The following is a 22,189-nucleotide window of genomic DNA, read 5'->3' as shown; positions in this document are numbered from 1 at the left end:
ATTAATATGGGGCTATTACAGTCAATTGCAAATTAGTCTGACATAATTATCTCACCACCACTAATAAGATGGGTGTGGCTTGATGCATGTCGCGTCGGAACTTCTCAAAGTCAGGGGGCGTGGTCGACAGTGCGCACCTCTTCTCTGCTGTCACATCCAACCTGGATCAATATTAGGTTTCAATGCAGACGAGAGCACTGAATCCAGCTTCACACATATATGAGCTGGCAAAGGGTACCATGAGTTCTATGGTGCTTTCAAGACAACTGGGAACTCTGAAAAATAAGAGGTCAAATCATGATGTCAGTGAACTTCAGGTTGTAAAGTCTGAGCTCTAGAAAGAGGCCCAAGTTCCCAAGTTGGAATTCTGAGTTGGATAACTTATTTTTCCCAGTCAGAGCTTGTTTTTTTCAGAATTCCCAGTTGTCTTCAACGCACTGAAGTCGGAATTCTGAGATTCCCGAGTTCCCAGTTGTTTTGAACGCGGCATTAATGCTCAGAGGGAGACAGCAGGGTATTCCCTTTCAGTCCGGAACCAAAAATCTTCCGCAATGATCCATTAATGCGTTGTCTGCAGCATTCGGTCACATGACAGCTCAATCAGCTGTTTCATTTCACTTACCGGTATGTCAACTGAGCAGAATCACAGTCAAATGGATTGGGAAGTAGGTCCCAAAGTGCTCTTCCAAGTGCTGGAGGTGAGCAGCCATCACTCATGTGGGACACTTACTGATGCTGTGTTCTGTTAGAAACAAGCACAGCCGAGGGAAGGGGACATGGTTTGCTTTGAAAGACTCTCTCTCCAATAAGAATTCTTTCCGGCCTCCCGAGTGGGGCAATGCTCTAAGGAACTGCATCGCAGTGCCAGAGGCATCACTACAGACCCAGGTTCAGTCCCGTGCTGTGTTGCAGCTGGCCGCAACCGGGAGTCCCATGAGGGGAGGGTTTGGCCGGCTGGGATTTCCTTGTTCCATTGCGCTCTAGAGACTCCTTGTGGCGGGCCGGGCGCATGCACGCTAACTGTAGTCACCAGTTGTACGGTGGAGCCCCGACACATTGGTGCGGCTGGCTTCCGGGTTAAGCGAGCAGTGTGTCAAAAAGCAGTGTGGCTTGGCAGGGTCGTGTTTCAGACGACGCAATGCTAGCGACTTTCGCCTCTCCCAAGTCCATAGGGTAGTTTCAGTGATGGGACAAGACTGTAACTACCAATTGGATATCATGAAATTGGGGAGAAAAAGGGGTAAAAATAAATAAAAAGAAAATCTTTCCAACACTCCCCCTTGATAACCACGAGCCATGGTGTGAAATATAACATTGTCATGCTCTCATCCCATATCTCGATATCTAGATTTATCTAGATTTGTGAACAGGCGTGTGCTCAATGGATGTGGTTTGATGTAGTTAAAGTTGTTTCGGTGTGTCGTACAATGTGTCCATATAGCAGAGGGAGACACAATCATAACTAGAGTGCAGAGGCCTGCCCACCGTCCCGCCATAGATGGAGCCCCACCTGGGCAAAAAGCCCACCATTCGATTCCATCGAATCCGTTTCGTCAATATAGCCACACAGCACACTGAACATCCCCTGTGCTGTTTCATGCTCGGGAATCATGAGACATAACAAGAAGTCAATGCATGGGCATCTTGGCCCTCACAGCTAACATCCATTTGGAGAGCAGAAGCTGAGGAGTTTGAGTCGTTCAGTCAGTTTTCATTTCATTTCTAGCAATAGCACACATTCTTCGCTCAACAGTGTTATCTGACGAAGGCAGTGATGTGAGTTGCTGTGCCTCTGCCTCCCCCACTCATTGTTTTCACCATATCAATTGCAGGTGGTAATATCAAAGTCCCTGCAATAGTGTGTGGTTACATAGCGTAGCGGGCTTAGCCATTCACCGTGGGAATGATTCAAGAGCAACGGTCAAGTACGACCTTTTCCCATTATCTACGGGTGCTCTCTGGTTGAATTGTATCTTTCAGATTTGAATACATTTCTTGTCAGGCGACACCACGTAGTTTGGGAACCACTGGGTTAGAGGTTGGAGTTGGTCTCACAGTTAAACTCATGACTGCCCTGTAGAGGAGTGTACATGAAAGCTGGAGGGGAAGCCTCTCCATTACGCTAAAGGGACCAGAGAGATAACTTGCTATAAAACTGCACAGACTTATGGCTCTGATCCAGCATCATAATAAACCTTGTATCAGCGGTGCCTGTCACTCACAACCAGCACCTCGCTAAGCTGAGACAGACACCTGCTTGTAACAGCGTGCCTGTCACTCACAACCAGCACCTCGCTAAGCTGAGACAGACACCTGCTTGTAACAGCGTACCTGTCACTCACAACCAGCACCTCGCTAAGCTGAGACAGACACCTGCTTGTAACAGCGTACCTGTCACTCACAACCAGCACCTCGCTAAGCTGAGACAGACACCTGCTTGTAACAGCGTGCCTGTCACTCACAACCAGCACCTCGCTAAGCTGAGACAGACACCTGCTTGTAACAGCGTGCCTGTCACTCACAACCAGCACCTCGCTAAGCTGAGACAGACACCTGCTTGTAACAGCGCTGAGACAGACACCCTGTCAGCGTGCCTGTCACAACCAGCACCTCGCTAAGCTGAGACAGACACCTGCTTGTAACAGCGTGCCTGTCACTCACAACCAGCACCTCGCTAAGCTGAGACAGACACCTGCTTGTACCAGCAGCGCTGAGACAGACACCCTGTCACTCACAACCAGCACCTCGCTAAGCTGAGACAGACACCTGCTTGTAACAGCGTACCTGTCACTCACAACCAGCACCTCGCTAAGCTGAGACAGACACCTGCTTGTAACAGCGTACCTGTCACTCACAACCAGCACCTCGCTAAGCTGAGACAGACACCTGCTTGTAACAGCGTACCTGTCACTCACAACCAGCACCTCGCTAAGCTGAGACAGACACCTGCTTGTAACAGCGTGGGTGTCACAAATGAAAGGGACAGAGGGAGAGACTCGCATGAGCACAAAGAGAAAATACACAATGAAGGTAATTTATTTCCCACATAAAAAGAGGAATCTTTTGGCGCCAAATTACCATAGCGTGTCACTGACGGTAAAAAGTAATTATCCTGTGTTTGTGGGCAGAACTCAATCACATGTATATCTGAGAACACATTGAGACACTGCTGGAGCAAGGGACACTATCTTTCAATATCTTGACAATTCTCTTCCTCTCCGTTCCTCTCGTTCTCTTCTCCCAGTCTGTCTGTGAGATTAAAGGAGCGGTAAACCCCAGACGCACACAGAGCGGGTGTGTGGACTCCTCGGCACACAGAGCGGGTGTGTGGACTCCTCGGCACACAGAGCGGGTGTGTGGACTCCTCGGCACACAGAGCGGGTGTGTGGACTCCTCGGCACACAGAGCGGGTGTGTGGACTCCTCGGCACACAGAGCGGGTGTGTGGACTCCTCGGCACACAGAGCGGGTGTGTGGACTCCTCGGCACACAGAGCGGGTGTGTGGACTCCTCGGCACACAGAGCGGGTGTGTGGACTCCTCGGGACACTGCAGCCGCCCCGAGTCACACCAGCACTAATCCCACATCGTTTAACGGCCTGCCTCGCCTGCCTTTCACTAATCAGGACTCACATCTACCATCGTCCTGGTTACCCAGCCATGGAAAGGAAATGTCCCTCCCCTCACCCTCGACTATGGACTGAACTGGTTGAAGACGTTCAATTAGAGTTTTTTCTCCTCTAATCACTGTCATTAATGATTCTCCCTCAAGTGAAGTTTTTCTGTTTGAACCTCGGGACAAAACGGCGTATCCATCCGCTAAGTGTTTCCTTTAATCTGCTGGTTAAGGGTCTTAAAACACTCCTTTCTAGATGTCTGTAAATTCCCCCGCTCTTTTTGAAGTCCGATCGTTCCCAGGTGGTGAATCCTAATTATCCCAGACAGCGAAAGGATCGACAGCGAGCAGCGGCCATGTTACAGAGTCAGAGCAGTAAGCGCTGCACGGCGGGGCGGCAGGCTGAACAGGGACTGAGCCGTTCTGGAACTCCAACCAGACAGGCTGCTGATGAAAGGAGTGCAGGCAGCAGGCCCGGGCCCCTTAGCTGGAACTACAGGGGGCAGGCAGTCTGCTCTGCTAGGACGGCCCCCCTCTGCCTCACCAGGGCACAGGTATGTTTGAGGAATATATTACAGAGGAGAACAAGGCCTTTGTTGCAGTACAGTAACATACAGCAGCCAACATGTAGGCCCCTACACATCTTTAAGAAAGGTCCCTGTCTAACAATTGGGCTATTTCCCTATTTGTTTTTGCTTAAATTGTACACCTTTAACACTAGGTGTCGAGGTGTTCAGAATGTATATTCCTTGACATTATGTCTGATATCCCTAGTGATGTGTAGTCTAATATGTGGTGAGTCGTTCCTGTCATTTCAGAAAGCCATAACACCCACCATCTCAGATTGTTCTGAAACCTTTTCTGTAATGTGACGACCCTCCCACTCTGTTTGCCGAATTATTTCTCTTTGCTCTTGTTTTCCTTAAATCGGATGTCGGTGGGCGGAGCCGGGAATTCGTCAGCGAAATGGTACACACCTGGGTGAGTGGATGCGTGCATAGATGGTGATAATGACTTTGACCATTTATTTGGATTGCTCACATTTGAATTATTGTTAAGAAGAGTTTCTTGTGCAAATCAGATGTTGGGTACTACATTTATTGAATATTATATGAATCCTATAGTTGAAAGTGCCAATTTGGGTGCAATCAATTAGCTTAATTTCTCAGAGATCAAATTATATATATATATAAAATAATGTTGCAGAAATGCTAATCTTTTCTGTTTCTAACTACAGAAACAATTTCAGAACAACAGAAGACTGTGGGTGTCAAACCTCTATTGTGCTTTTTGAGGTAGAATGACTCTGGTACTGTCTGTACACCTGACTTCACCACACAGCTGTGCTTTGGTCATAGAAACAGTCTGTTTACAGTCAAAATACGATACATAATATAATGTACGCAGAATAACATAAATCACTGTGAAGATCAGTGAAGCCATTACACATACTGATCATAAGCAGAGCTGGAGATTAAAATGCCAATTCCTTTTCTCCCCCTGTCCCCCCTGACCCCTGACAATAGAACAATAAACCCCATCATCAGCAGATATACACACAGACCCAGCGATTCATCACCTCAAAGACGACACCCACCACACTGCACAACATAAGGGCCAGGTGCTCTTTTAATTGGACAGGATAAGAGTGACCTTTTCTTTAATTGGGAGAGGGGAGCATGACCAAGTTGTGCTCATGCATTAATACGGAGCCCAGGGTGCTGGAACCCCAGCCCCAGAGGAGTGGGTGGGGTGGCTGTGGTGGTGGTGGTGGTGAGGGGGGCAGGCAGAAATGTACTGTAGTGGTATATCCTGAGGGATAGAATGACATTTTGCTTAGAGTAGCCAAGGGAGGATGAACCACAAAAGACCAACAAAATCCAGAGCTACTGTATAACCCTGGATGGCTGTGCTCTTCACACAACTGGGGTGTAGGGGGGACAGGAAGGGGGAGACTGGCTGGTTGTGGCCTTCCCAGCACAGGTGCAGGACGGTGGGTGTGCTGGGCGGTGGTTTGCAGAAGTACAGGTAATGTATACAGACGGTGTAGGTGTGACCACTGATATAGCTCATTGAGAAATGGGATTACATTATGTTTTGCCTAACAATCCCTCATATGACTGATATGTACAGTGCCTTCAGAAAGTATTCATACCCCTTGACTTATTCCACATTTTGCTGTGTTACAGCCTGAATTTTAAAAAAAACTATTCTCACACATCTACACAATACCTCATAATGATAAAGTAAAAACAGGATTTTAGAAATGTTTGTAAACTTATTGAAAATTAAATACAGAAATATCTCATTTACATAAGTATCCACACCCCTGAGTCGATACATGTTAGAATCACCTTAGGCAGTGATTACAGAGGTGAGTATTTCTGGGTAAATCTAAGAGCTTTGCACACCTGGATTGTACAATATTTCCCCATTATTCTTTCAAAAATGCATTATTCTTTTAAAAAATTATACAAGCTCTGTCAAATTGGTTGTCGATCATTACTAGAGAACCATTTTGTACCATAGATGATATGGTGCGGCAGCGTAGCCTAGTGGTTAGAGCATTGGACTAGTAACCAGAAGGTTGCAAGTTCAAATCTCAGAGCTGACAAGGTACAAATCTGTCATTCTGCCCCTGAACAGGCAGTTAACCCACTGTTCCTAGGCTGTCATTGAAAATAAGAATTTGTTCTTAACTGCCTAGTAAAATAAAGGTAAAAAAATAAATACATTTAAAAAAAGCATATTTAAGCCAAAACTGTAATTCGGCCACTCAGAAACATTCATTCATTCATCTTCTTCGGTGTAGATTTGGCCTTGTGTTTTAGGTTATTGTCCTGCTGAAAGGGGAATTCATCTCCCAGTGTCTGGTGAAAAGCAGACTGAACCAGGTTTTCCTCGAAGATTTTGCCTGTGCATAGCTCCATTCCGTACATTTTTTATCCTGAAAAACTCCCCAGTCCTTATCAATTACAATTATACCCATACCATGATGCAGCCACCACTATGCTTGGAAACATGGAGAGTGGTACTCTGTGTTTCATTGGATTTGTCCAAAACAAATACAGCAAAAAAGAAAATTGCGTTGCCACTTTTTGGGCAGTATTAATTTATCTTTGTAGTGGCTGGGTGCTCAAATGGAAATTCAATATTTGCTTCTTCTTTTTCTCCCCCATCTACCAATAGGTGCCCTTCTTTGTGAGACATTGGAAAACCTCTCTGGTCTTTGTGGTTGAATCGGTTTAAAATTCACTGCTCGACCTTACAGATAATTGTATGTGTGGGGTACAGAGCTGAGTTAGTCATTCAAAAATCATGTTGAACACTATTATTGCACACATTGTGAATCCATGCAACTTATTATGTTACTTGTTAAGCACACTTTTACTCCTGAACTTATTTAGGCTTGTCATAACAAAGGGCTTGAATACTTATTGACTCAAGGTATTTCAGCTTTTCACTTTTTATTCAATTGTAAAAAATTGCCAAAAATTCCACTTTGGCATTATGGGCTATTGTGTAGGCGAGTGACACAATCTACATTTAATCCATTTTGAATTCAGGCTGTAACACAACAAAATGTGGAAAAAGTCAAGGGGTGTGAATACTTTCTAAAGGCACTGTAGTAATTTGTAAATCTTCTCAAGAGTCAAATGATGAGTCTAAGGTCTGGGAAAGACCTTGAACTCAGAACCCTGTCCCTTACCTTCCCAAGGACAGGGATGTCCACAGAGCCCCAGGTGTCTGCTCCCCAGTGCACCATACCAGATGCAAAGTCCGCCATCACTATCCCCATTACTGTAGTGGGGAACAAAGGAGGGAAAAGTATTTTACCAAATCTTTTGCCATAATAACAGACAACAAATGTTTTGGAGACGTAATGTAATTGCAGACTATTTCAAGGTCATTTCAAACAGAAACCCCAAAAATGTGTTCGAGAAACTCACGGATGCCCAAGATGATTTTGTAGATGTGAACAGTGGAGAAGTTGAGGAGAAGGAAGGAGAGGTTGATGATGAAGAGAGAGAGGCACAGAACTACACTGATCCACTCCTGCAGTCGCTTACCTGAGGAAGACAGCAAATCGCACAACATTACACATTACCTGAGGAAGACAACAAATCACACAACATTACATGAGTCAAAAACGTTCCACAGGGATACTGGCTGGCCCATGTTGACTTCAATGCTTCCCACAGTTGTGTCACGTTGATTGGATGCCTTTTGGGTGGTGGATTATTCTTGATACACACAGGAAACTGTTGAACGTGAAAAAAAACAGCAGCATTGCAGTTCTTGAATCAAACCGGTGCACCTGGCACCTACTACCAAACCTTGCACGGACATTTTTTCTCTTTCCCATTCACCCTCTGAATGGCACACATACACAATCCGTGTCTCAATTGTCTTGAGTCTTAAAAATCCGTATTTAACCGGTCTCCTCCCCTTCATCTATTCACCTGGCCAGCCTGTTATGGTATGAGCAGATATTGTTCATGTTTTGTGTAGTCAGTGTGAATAACAAAGATACGGCATAACAGATACAGTAATAAAGCTACAGAAACTCAAAAGTACATTTTCACTTTCACTGAACAATTGTGCTGATGACTACATTCTGAAGAGAGGGTAGAGTAACTTTCTTCCGTTCAGGGGACCTGTCCTGTGATCTACGGTGTTAATGAGCAGAGAGAGGTCAGCCCTGCTACCAGGAGAACATCCCTCGGAGCTCTGTAGGGTCATGGGGTCATCCGCTGGTGGCGCCGCCACATCTTTGTCTGTCCACCACAGTCTGTGTGTGTCCCATCAACCACAGTGTTAAGAGGTAATCGGTTCGATGAAGACAAGTGTATGCCGAGGCTGGAGTCGTGAACCCTCGTGTGCGGAGCGGTGGTGACACAGCTCTAAACTCACAGGTCAGGGTGGGCGGACCTCCGTGTCGCCACTCTGCCCCAGCGGGGGGTTAGTGAATAATTCAGCAGGCTACGGAGGGGTGCGGAGGTGCTTAAGCCGGAGCTAGCCGCCCACTCCTGTACTGGGCCTCATCACCACATCCACGGAGACTAGCCTGATCCCCTCTCCCTCTGCTTCCTTCTCACACTATACCTCTCAATTCAGATTTCCTTATTTTCTTTCTTTACCTTTTAACCTTTGTGTCGCTGTCCCTCACTCTCTTCTCCATATCCAGTGCGACTTTCTTTTTCCTTTTCTGTGGATGCAAAGCGTCAAGTGCCACAGTGAAGCCAGGCCTTCTGAAACTTTAATGCCATTAGACTTTCCTAATGCAGTAGATTGGCGTGCTAGGAGTTAATGGGATATTGATGACAGATTTTAATAAAGCCTCACAGGCTCAACTGACACCAATAACCTAAACCAAGTTAACCAACCAATCCAATACTCATGGGAATATTAGTTTCACACCTCCCTCTCACAAGACATAGATCTGGCCCTCAATCATCACAGAAGAGTCCACACACAACCCTTCACCTGTGTACTGTCTCATCTCTCACACAGCAATTGTTTAAGCTGTGCTAGTACTGATGATGGAGGACACTGGAATGTTCCTAGCTGTTATGAGCTGCTAAATTAAATGAAACAGATTAATCAAGTGAGAAGCATCCAGGTGTGCACGCTCTGTATGGAGGTGAGGCCAGGTGTGATGTGTCCAGCTGTGGAGGCCAGATGTGAAGGACAGGTAGGCTGTGGCCAGCTGTGGAGGCCAGATGTGAAGGACAGGTAGGCTGTGGCCAGCTGTGGAGGCCAGATGTGGAGGCCAGGTGGGCTGTGGCCAGCTGTGGAGGCCAGGTGTGATGTGGCCAGCTGTGGAGGCCAGCTGTGGAGGCCAGATGTGCTGTGGCCAGCTGTGGAGGATGGGCGTGCAGCAGAGGCTACTGCAGAGGAATGCCTTCAGAGCCTGGCAGGCCTCTACCACTTACCCTCTATCTGACCTCACTTCTTACACTGGGATGCTAACAAAGTGTGTGAAAGATCCTTTAAAAGGTCTGTAATTCTTGCAGGAAGTGATCCAACATTTAAGAGATAGTACCTTTTATCAAGGGGGGAGAAACCTAATACTACAGAACACATACGGACTATGCTTCCCACAGTTGTGTCAAGTTGGTTGGATGTCCTTTGGATGGTGGACCATTCTTGATACACACGGGAAACTGTTGAGCGTGAAAAACCAGTGAAAACTCAGTATAACAGAAACTTTGGCCCAAGATAATATATAGACCACACCATTTACAGGAAGGTTAATAGCAACATAGGTTTGTTGTCTCCACACTAAATATGACACAATTTCTACCATTCTGTCAAATTCACACATCCCCCACACACACCCACACATACCCAGGGTTGAGCATTCGGGCCACTGTCAGGTGATCTGCATCAGCCCTTGGATCCCTGATGAGAGGAGAAACTAGGCCAGGCCTCGACAGAGCAAACGCACGCAGCCAGAAACACAGTCCCCCTGTCCATAGGACCAGAGTGGTGTGCTCATTAATACAGTCCTGACAACAACATGCTCCCTGGCAACCCCTCTTCCATCGCTCACACCAGCAGCCCCCGACTCCGCACGCTGGCATGGAATTAACCTGGGAGAGGCGGGAGATGAGGAAAGGGGGGTGCTAATAGGCTGAAATTAATCAACGACGCCTGATTCGGCGCAGAGGGACGGCGCCAGCACCAAACAACACCCTGTGAATGCTAATGGCCTTCTCCTCTCTCTCTCTCTCTCACTCTCTTTCCATCTCACCCTTTTACCTCCCACACGGCTTTACAGCGCAGCAGCAGAACGGGCCCCATCCTGCCATGGTGGCGCATCACACTGACAAAGGAAGTGATTTCTGAACCTCTCAGTTCAAATCATCTTGCAATATGAGTAGCTCGTGACATTGATCTCTGTGTTGTTGGTACAATACATGTATCAGGAGGAAGGTACCTGGGTTTGTTCCTCCTTCCCCCTGATACATGGGTCTGAGTGTGGTTGGGGTCTATTCCAGGAAAGGGCCTCCGTGTACCTGGCCTAGTCTGCTGCACAGATGGCTTCAGTGAATCGACAAGCATGTACCATAACGTTGTGTGAATATTGAGCAGAGCCCGAGTTACTTATCACAAGTAGTCGATATCTTGCTTGTCCTGTGTAAAAAGATGCATGATTCGCATGCTTTCTGTACAGCACTTCAAAGCTAGCCCAGTATTCCGCCTCTATCTGGTCTGGACAAAGGGCTCTTTTCTTCCCTCTCTCCTGACTGTGTTGTCCTAAACGCTGAGGCCTTGTGTTCTCAGTACAGAGTCCCTTTGAAAGACAGCCTCTCACCTCCTCCAGAGCCACAGACAAAAACTAACTCACACACCCAGAATGGCTGCCTTTCACAGCACAAAGACCGAGTCAGTGGTGCCAACATACCATGACAGCATCATTCTCTTCCTCGCTTCTCTCTCTCACATATCCACCCCCACACACACACACACAGGGGCGCCTTCGTGAACATTCACAATACAATTACGAACATTTATTCATAGTAATTCTGCTCTTTCTCCCTCTCTGTCCCCTGTCCAGTTCTCTGTAGGCCAATCTTCTGGGGGAGGGGGGGATGTAGTAAAAAGTGGGTCATATGCTTAGAGCGGAAGAGACAGAGAGACTGAGAAAGCGAAAAAGACAGAGGTAGAATTCCCCTGATCAGGATGAACGGATCAGTCACAGGCCTCGTTCCTTTCATCAGTTCTCAGTGGACGTCTCAACCTGGGAAACACATCAAACACACAACACACACACACAACACATAACACACACAACACATCACATCACATCACACACACACACAACACATCACACACAACACATCACACACAACACATCACACACACATCACACATACAACACATCACACACAACACATCACACACACACACATCACACACACACAACACAACACATCACACACACACACACACATCACATCACACATACACACACACACACACACATCACACACACACACACACACACACACACACACACACACACACACACACACACATAACACACACACACACACACACAACACATCACACACACAACACATCACACACACCAAGCAACAATTACACAGAGAATCCATACATTAACCTATGGACAAGAACTACAACAAAAAAATGAATGTGACAAATGTGACAGATTTAACAACTGCATAACAACACCACACACAGAGACACGGCCCAAGAGAGTGGTATCTAGGCCTGGCTCCTTCCTCTTTCCCCTGTGAACAGGGAGAGAAAAGAGGATGGACAGATCCCGTGGTGTGTGTGTTGGGGATGTCGAATGAGCATGATGGGAGCCGCAGATGAGTAGGGTGGGGGAAGGGTGACGGAGAGATACGATACAGTATAACACGTACACACACGGAGACTGGTGTAATATTTGTCCTATGCATTGTATTTATACCACACATGCGACCCATGATTCAAATTTGCAATTAGCCTAATACAATGTTTATCTGACTCCATTTAACATTATATTTGCAATCAAGAAATGTCTGAGAATGGAATTCTCAATACAAATGTATTTAATTACTTTGTAAAGTGAATGATTACATTATGCAAGGCATAAGCTGAAGTTAGAAGGCATTAACAAGCATTGCAAGGCATAATTCTAGTCATGATCAGAGAGGGAGAGAAGTAATAGCATAAAAGGCCTAGACCCGTGCTGGTTTAGAAACCAGTCTGAAATTTACAACACAATTGCTTTTATGATTTGTCTGCTGAGAATGTGGAAATATAAATCTTAACATTGATTGTAATTTTCACCGTGCCAGAACATTTTCAGAACTTATTTGATATAGCCTCTTATGCCTTGTTTCTCTGATTTTAATATTCTAGGATTTGCTTGTACTCATTTACTTTCTGTACAATAGGGGTGGGAAGGTATTTGCTCAACACTATACTAATTGTTTTCTAGTGTTCTCATTTGTTTCCAAACTCATCCCTCTAAAAGGAGGGCACACTAATTGTTCTTTACTGTATATTGTTTGAATTTGGATTCATGTTGTGCTCGTTTCCTTCATCCAGATCATGTGTCTCCTAACTCGTCATCTGTTTGGATCAGGCAGTTGATGGGATACCTTTGTGGGCTAGTTTTCATATTAATGATAGTGAAACTTTATTGTCATGAGACATTTATTTCATAATCTGTATTTGTCATAGATTGCAGAGGATGATATCATGATGTGTTTACTTTTACTGCTATTTCGAATGTTTTCATAGTCATTCACAAACAGTGGTGCGTTGTCAACGTGAAACGGACTCAGATGATGGTGCCTGACCTGTCCAGCTAAGCCACACACCTTCTGATGGAGGATTCCACGTTGGGACAGCTGACCATTCTAGGCAGGGTACCTTGGGTATCTTGAGACTGACGTTGGCCCCTGGTGGGAGGATACCTTCTATGAGGAGAGTACCGGGCCCCTAACGACCATGGACAAGAAGTTAATGCAGGCCAAGTAGATGGCGACTGTCTTGTTGAGTGTCTCGACTGTGTCCTGGCAAGCTTTTGGGAGGTAGCTATTACATGGACCCAAGCTATTTAGTTTTTTTAGTCTAGTCACCTCTCTCCTCATATTTCTCTGGTTCCTCTGTCTTCTGCAATGCAGAGTATCCATGGGGGGGGGGGGAATGTAGTGGAAACATTTGAGAAGGTGATACAGGTGAGAGCCAATTTATCTGTGGCAATCTCTAAGACGTTCCAACAGAATTTCTGGGGTCACTGACACCAGGTGAGGTGTGAAGACTGGTGAAACTCGAATCGACGAAATGTTACTTATGTGAATTAAATTGTCATATTTGGATTGTTTCAAGAGTTAAAGAACTACGACTTTTTATCTGTTCTATTTTATATGTAAGTGTCATGGATTTATTGTTACAGAGAAACTGTGTCATTCTGTTCATTGGACAGTGGCTATAGTTCAAAGAGGAGCGACAGATTTACACTCCTATCATTTAAATTGAGTTGATTAGACTATAATCTGGGTGTGTTTTCCTGCCTATTGTTTTAACTAGCAAAGTGCAAAGAAATGTTCATTCAGGTTGGGCCTGAGTTCCAGCTTGAATTTGAGAACTTGGTAGAAAGCTCCTGTGTGTATCACACACACATAGTTTATTCTATGAGAGATTATTTTGAATTGAAGTGTTAAGTCTTATTTATACTGAACAGAAATATAAATGCAACATGTAAAGATTTGGTCCCGTGTTTCATGAGCTGAAATAAAAGATCCCAGAATTTCATAAAGCAGGTCAGAGTCCAAACAGTACCAGGCGATAGGCAGGCTCGAGGTCAGAACAGACAGAGTGGTCAGGCAGGTGGAGTCGGCGTCCGGACAGGCAAGGGTCACAACCAGGAGGTCTAGGGAAAAACCCTGAGACTGGGAAAAATAGGAGCTAGGAGAAACGCTGGTTGACCTGGCAAAACAAGACAAACTGGCACAGAGAGACAGGAAACACAGGGATAAATACACCAGGGACTAATGGGGAAAACAGGAGACACCTGGAGGTGAGTGGAGACAATCACCAAGACAGGTGAAACAGATCTGGGTGTGACAAGACCATGTGTAACCATGCCCGTCCAAGACCTCCACATCCGGCTCATTGAAATTATTGCATGATGCATTTATATTTTTTGTTCAGTATAGTTGATAGTCATTTACTCTGTGTTGTTCTGTAACGTATCATGTATTTCACGTACACTACCTGTTTGAGTGATTTTTTATTCATTTTTATTCATTCAACTACAGATGCACACACATAAACAAGATCACACTTTGCTAAATGGAAAGCATCCTCTATTCAAGCAATGGTCAAGGTCAACAGTCAAATGCATACTGCAAGCTCCATGCTTTATGTGTCGTGTGTCCATATCTATTGTTTTCAGACATAATGAACATTGGGCTCTGGATCTGAGAGCTTGAGGAATTTGAAAAATGTCAGCTCTAGTTCTTTAAAGTGGAACTGACAGTGTTTTAACTACTTTGCAGATATGGAACAAACAGACTGTCACGCCCTGACCTTAGAGAACCTTTTATTTCTCTATTTTGGTTAGGTCAGGGTGTGACTAGGGTGGGTAGTCTAGTTTTTTCTTTTCTATGTTGGCCTGGTATGGTTCCCAATCAGAGGCAGCTGTCTATTGTTGTCTCTGACTGGGGATCATATCTAGGCAGCCTTTTTCCACCTGTTGTGTGTGGGATCTTGTTTTTGTATTGTAGCCTTTTGCACTACAAAGCTGTGCGGTCGTTTTGTTACGTTTTATTTGTTTTGTTGCTGGTTCACATGAATAAATATGATGAACGCCTTCCACCCTGCACCTTGGTCCGATCCTTCCAACAACGATCGTTACACAGACAATCATAATATCAGGTAAAAAATATCAAATTCCCAGTTTATGCAACAAAACCAACTTTATAAACAGGTTTTAAAAATAGGTTATATTTGACTCAACGTTCCATGATGTACACTAAGCATTGTTGGCAGAATAGGTGGATGCAGTTTCATGCATGATTAATATGATTCACCAATATATTTATTGGTAATCGCAGCTGGCCTGGTACATTATTTGCTGCCTCCATTCGGGATGCACTGTTTCAATTTCAATGACTCAATATTTTGTACAAAAACGGACTAATGTAACTAAGGCTGGGCATGTCAATACAATCAAACTAGCTAGATAGCTAGCTACAGTGGTTCTTCCTTTAAAAGTTGCAGCATACTGCAGCACAGCTTGCAGGGTGCCACACAATTCTATGGCACATTATGTAAGTGTCAGCCATTGTTGCCAGAATGATGCAATGTACCACAATCTGCCACCATCTACCACAAACAGTCACGGCATAAGCTCAAAACTTTTAAAGGAAGAACCACTGTAGCTGCTAGGAGGATGACATGTCATTGGAGAAGTGGGTGAGTGATTTACTTTTTCCCCTCATATCGTTGTCGGTGGCGATACACAGCTAGAGATGCAGGTGTCATTTGGTTAGCTAGCAAGAAATTGAACGACTTTTACAGTATCCAGTTAGCATATCTCTTGCGTTTGCAAATTCACCCTGGCTATCTACTCCGATTTCAGAGCACTCTCGTCTGAGTGTGCCAGAGCGCAGAATAACTGATGAATTTACGAACGCTCAACACCCACTGAAAGATTAGTGGAATCTGTGTGGGTAGCTGGACAGGTAGGATGACTGACAGTGAAGGTGAACAGGTGGTCACGTGTCAGGTGACAGAGGAATGGATGAGACTGAGGCAGGAATTGCTTTAACCATAAAGTGGTATATTTACTGAATAGTCTGTGCTGCATCACAAAGGAAACAAATAACATGTATCCAATCAAGTTCATAATCAAAGATCAAATCATATCATTCATTATTAACATAATTTAGGGAATTCTACAGTCCAGTTCATTAAGTCAATAGTAATCATCCGCGAGTCATTTAGGCTCGTAACTATTTATCATAAATCATGAAAGAATACAAACAGTGAATGGTGATACAATCTATAATCCCCGTGATCAAAGTCAATCAGTTAGCAAACAATGACGTTTCTCATTTCACTCTTTCAATTGTCTTCATGTGTACATATAATTAATTTCAATACACATGAACCATATCGATTGCATAATTGGCCTATGAGGATCCGTAGGGCCGTGATCATTGACAATTCACATTACACAATATGTTTGAAGCTGCGCTCCAAGCCGCAACTATTAACAATAACTGATGGAATATGTTCGTGTCAGTAAACGTAGTCAAAAAAAGTCATTTAGTCACAAAAGCTCTAGATAACATGTAAACAGCCTAGCTAACGAGCTCTGCTTGGGCGAGTAAAATGCTCAGAGTGAGGTGTTCTCTTATTTGTGTCCGGAAGTAGCTAGCTAGCCATTGTGACTAGCATTAGTTGTTGTTTTTGTTGTTGTTGATTTGCATAACTGCGGGAGAGAGAATCTACCTTTTCATGGTTGTTTGATCAATAAGACTGTAAAGTTCCCAAATGTAAGAGGTAAATACGTGGTATTGACATATTTTCAGAATACCATTAAGGTGTAGTTTTTGCCGAATGTGTTAAAATAATCTAATTGCTGCAAATGCCTGTAAACACACAGTCCAGTTCAAAGTGAACGATGGCAGGCTTGTGTGGCAAATGTCTTGTTTGCATAAAGGCCTACAGTAGCTCTGATTGGCTATGGTGCACCGGTTTGTGTAGACTATGGTCCTAGCGGAGACAGATGTTTTTATGAGGTTTTATTTACTGCAGTGTCTAGTAATTGTCCAAATGCACGGCAGCTTTTCCACTATATATTGTTCTAGAATTTCACAAATGCCTTAGTATACGTAATTCCCAAACATTCTAAGACATGATGAAAATGACTATATCTAAGTGCTCGCTTGTCAGAATATTTAAAGTGTCATATTCTTCCTATGGGTGTATATGAACATATTTTAATAAGATTTTATGTTGCTAAAATGCTGTCAGTTCCACTTTAAGGTGGATACCCTTTCAAATGAGTGGATTCTGCTATTTCAGCCACACCCGTTGCTGACAGGTGTATAAAATCGAGCACACAGCCATGCAATCTCCATAGACAACCATCAGCAGTAGAGTGGCCTGTACTGAAGAGCTCAGTGACTCGTAAAATATCTGCCCTGCTAGAGCTGCCCGGTCAACTGTAACTGCAGTAATTGTGAAGTGGAAACGTTTAGGAGCAACAACGGCTCAGCTGTAAAGTGGTAGGCCACAAAAGCTCACAGAACGGGACTGCCAAGTGCTGAAGCGTGTAGCACTAAAAATCGTGAAGGGTGGAGGTTGTTCTAGCACCAAAGGGGAGACCAACTCCATATTAATGCCCATGACTTTGGGGCTCCCGGGTGGCGCAGCGGACTAAGGCACTGCATCTCAGCGCTAGAGGCATCACTACAGACCCTGGTTCGATCCAGGGCTGTATCACAACTGGCAATGATTGGGAGTCCCATAGGGCAGAGCACAATTGGCCCAGTATTGTCCAAGTTAGGGGAGGGTTTGGCTAGGGTAGGCCGTCATTGTAAAATAAGATTTTGTTCTTAACTAGTTAAATAAAGTTTAAATAAAAAATAATTACAAAAATTAGATGTTCGACGAGCAGGTGGCCACATACCTTTGGCCATGTAGTGTATCTGAGTAAACGGAGCTTTAAAAATGTAAAAGTTCCCACAAACCCATTTCCAAGTTCTGCTCCACACTGACGGGAGGAAAATATTCAGTTTAATAACAGTAATTAGACGAGAGTCCCACTGCCTCCATCCTCACTATAGCAAAGTCACCAGAAGATACAAAGGACAGAAGGAGAGTTCAATCAAATATTAATAACAGGCTTTGTCCTAATGTATTTGGGCAGAACATGTGTGTGTTTGAAACTATGCATCCAGCCTAATGTATTTAGCTGCCCTGGTGGGTGTATAATTGAGGAGCACAGCAGGGGCAATGGCAGGTAGCCTATTTCTTTCTCTCTCTCTCCCTCTCTCTCTCCTCTCTCCTCTCTCTCCTCTCTCTCAGCAGCACACATGCAGGAAGGCGTGCAATGCAATCAGGTTTACAGTGGAACACACAGCGTCTAACAAATGGCCTGCTCTTGTTTAATGCATGTATCCTGTATTCTGCCCTCTACCTGGGGTGGTCCAGAGGCCCAGTCTTGCCCAGGTCGATCCGGGTCAGACACAGAGCACAGGTCAGTCAAGGTCAGCGCACTGAGCTCCACTCTCAGCCTGGCCTTGAAGCCGCGACCCTGTGACCCTGGGGTCAGGAGTCCAGAGCCGACTTTTAACCCCGAGTGAGAGGGCTTTAATAATTCAGCCTTCTGCCAGAGTACAGTGCATTCACTTCTCTAATGGAGGTGACTGAGGTGGAGGGAGGAGCTTTGGGTAAGGAAGAACTCTAGTATCTGTCACCTTACCCCTATACATATCTACCTCCATCACTCTAGTATTCCTGTCACCTTACCCCTATACATATCTACCTCCATCACTCTAGTATCCCTGTCACCTTACCCCTATACATATCTACCTCCATCACTCTAGTATCCCTGTCACCTTACCCCTGTACATATCTACCTCCATCACTCTAGTATCCCTGTCACCTTACCCCTATACATATCTACCTCCATCACTCCAGTATCTCTGTCACCTTACCCCTATACATATCTACCTCCATCACTCCAGTATCCCTGTCACCTTACCCCTATACATATCTACCTCCATCACTCTAGTATCCCTGTCCCCTTCCCCCTATACATATCTACCTCCATCACTCCAGTATCCCTGTCACCTTACCCCTATACATATCTACCTCCATCACTCTAGTATCCCTGTCCCCTTCCCCCTATACATATCTACCTCCATCACTCCAGTATCCCTGTCACCTTACCCCTATACATATCTACCTCCATCACTCTAGTATCTCTGTCCCCTTACCCCTATACCTATCTACCTCCATCACTCTAGTATCTGTCACCTTACCCCTATACATATCTACCTCCATCACTCTAGTATCCCTGTCACCTTACCCCTATACATATCTACCTCCATCACTCTAGTATCTCTGTCCCCTTACCCCTATACCTATCTACCTCCATCACTCTAGTATCTGTCACCTTACCCCTATACATATCTACCTCCATCACTCTAGTATCCCTGTCACCTTACCCCTATACATATCTACCTCCATCACTCCAGTATCCCTGTCATCTTACCCCTATACATATCTACCTCCATCACTCTAGTATCCCTGTCACCTTACCCCTATACATATCTACCTCCATCACTCCTAGTATCCCTGTCCCCTTACCCTATACATATCTACCTCCATCACTCCTAGTATCCCTGTCCAGTATCCCTGTCACCTTACCCCTATACATATCTACCTCCATCACTCAGTATCCCTGTCATCTTACCCCTATACATATCTACCTCCATCACTCTAGTATCCCTGTCCCCTTACCCCTATACATATCTACCTCCATCACTCCAGTATCCCTGTCACCTTACCCCTATACATATCTACCTCCATCACTCCAGTATCCCTGTCACCTTACCCCTATACATATCTACCTCCATCACTCTAGTATCCCTGTCACCTTACCCCTATACATATCTACCTCCATCACTCTAGTATCCCTGTCACCTTACCCCTATACATATCTACCTCCATCACTCCAGTATCCCTGTCCCCTTACCCTATACATATCTACCTCCATCACTCTAGTATCCCTGTCACCTTACCCCTATACATATCTACCTCCATCACTCTAGTATCTAGTATCTGTCACCTTACCCCTATACATATCTACCTCCATCACTCCAGTATCCCTGTCACCTTACCCCTATACATATCTACCTCCATCACTCCAGTATCCCTGTCACCCCTATACATATCCCTCCATACATATCTACCTCCATCACCTCCATCTCCAGTATCCCTGTCCCCTTCCCCCTATACATATCTACCTCCATCACTCCAGTATCCCTGTCACCTTACCCCTATACATATCTACCTCCATCACTCCAGTATCCCTGTCACCTTACCCCTATACATATCTACCTCCATCACTCCAGTATCCCTGTCACCTTACCCCTATACATATCTACCTCCATCCATCACTCTAGTATCCCTGTCACCTTACCCCTATACATATCTACCTCCATCACTCCAGTATCCCTGTCACCTTACCCCTATACATATCTACCTCCATCACTCTAGTATCCCTGTCACCTTACCCCTATACATATCTACCTCCATCACTCCAGTATCCCTGTCACCTTACCCCTATACATATCTACCTCCATCACTCCAGTATCCCTGTCACCTTACCCCTATACATATCTACCTCCATCACTCCAGTATCCCTGTCACCTTACCCCTATACATATCTACCTCCATCACTCCAGTATCCCTGTCACCTTACCCCTATACATATCTACCTCCATCACTCCAGTATCCCTGCACATTGTATGGTGTTGGAACTGACCCTGTATATAGTATGCTTACTTACTTATTGTGTTCTTCATATGTATTATTTCTCGTATGTTTTTTTCTAGTTATACATTGTTATTGATTATTGCATTGTTGGGATTTGAGTTGACAAGGAATGCATTTCACTGTACTTGTGCATGTGACGTTAAAACTAGAAACTTAATGAAAACACAAACGTTGCAAATCTGATGTTGAAGAGAGATCGATCTCATTAGACATATTTTACTAATGTAAAATACTGTGCTTGAACTATGTGCAGTGCCCAGTTGGTCAGAATCAGAAATGCCTTTATTTGCCAAATACATTTTCGTGTACAGAAATTTGGCTCAGTGAAATGGTGCTGCCACAATAAACAGAATGCACAGACAATAAACAGAGTTTATAGGCAAAATATTGTTTATAGACACATAATTTACACAATCCACATACAGTATGTACACTACGAACACTGAAGCTAAAAACTACAGAAGCGGCCAAACACTGTGGCTGCCTCTCTAGTCTGTCTGATGGTAACCACACCGTACTATCTTATAAATGGAAGCTGTTGAATAAGAATCATAGAAACGGGCCTGTGATGTGGACAAGGGCAAAAAAAGATGACTATCACAGTCTAGATCGCTTAGAGCCAAGGAAACTAGATCTTAAAGTGTAATGTGAGAACACACACACACACACAAAGCCAGTGGCCTTGAGACCAGACCAAGACGGCTGGTGAAAGTAATCAGGAAAACAGAAAGCAGGCAGAAATCCTGTTTACTTCCAGGCAAATCCGTAAAGTGGGATAAAAAGCGCAAAGAGCAGTCAGCCGTGCATGACAGATAGACATATGGCAGAGAGATACGTCCAGCTGTTTGCCTGTCCTGGGGTTACTGTAATGAGCCTTAGCCTCCATTGAGCAGACCAAAGCCTCATCAATCCAGTCCTGCCGCTAAGCCTCAACATGTCCACAAACACAGCCCTCTCATTCCAACCACTCCTCGCCTGCACCTCAACACATGTCTGCTAGGTCTACTGCCATGGACCATGAATCCCTGACATACCTCTTCTCCTATTACTGCTGCCCCAGAATCTCTCTCACTTTGTGTCTCTCTGGATCACTGTATATTGGCAATTCCCCGGTAACGGAATTACACTGAGACTCGATTTTTTTCACTTTAAAATGTATGCCAAACAAAAACAATTCATTTCAAAGTTTAAGAAACCCTACAACTATATGAACAATGACTACATTTAACTATTTATGCCATTTTTAAAAAACTGGAAAAACTGTAGATGTAAAGTTTGGTAAAAGAATGATGGTAAAATCTCCATCAGTCCTTGTTTATTTAAAAAAATATATATATTTCACCTTTATTTAACCAGGTAGGCTAGTTGAGAACAAGTTCTCATTTGCAACTGCGACCTGGCCAAGATAAAGCATAGCAGTGTGAACAGACAACACAGAGTTACACATGGAGTAGACAATTAACAAGTCAATAACACAGTAGAAAAAAAGAGAGTCTATATACATTGTGTGCAAAAGGCATGAGGTA

General features: G+C 44.5%; 1 protein-coding gene across 1 annotated transcript in view; it reads right to left on the bottom strand.

The window, feature by feature from the left end:
- The window catches only part of si:ch211-212o1.2 (uncharacterized protein LOC492735 homolog), a 32,396-nt gene that overhangs the window by 6,196 nt on the left and 4,011 nt on the right, over positions 1–22,189 (bottom strand). The window contains exons 3-4 of the mRNA XM_042301491.1: positions 7,565–7,684; positions 7,324–7,415 (exon numbers count right to left, since the gene is read on the bottom strand). Of these exons, the coding sequence (XP_042157425.1) occupies positions 7,324–7,415; positions 7,565–7,684 (212 nt within the window). The remainder of the gene's footprint in view (positions 1–7,323; positions 7,416–7,564; positions 7,685–22,189) is intronic.

This window comes from Oncorhynchus tshawytscha, linkage group LG19 (genome assembly GCF_018296145.1).
Source record: "Oncorhynchus tshawytscha isolate Ot180627B linkage group LG19, Otsh_v2.0, whole genome shotgun sequence".
Classification (NCBI taxonomy): Eukaryota; Metazoa; Chordata; class Actinopteri; order Salmoniformes; family Salmonidae; genus Oncorhynchus; species Oncorhynchus tshawytscha.
The sequence above is the reverse complement of the archived record's forward strand: the minus strand, read 5'-3'. Positions and strand labels throughout refer to the sequence as shown.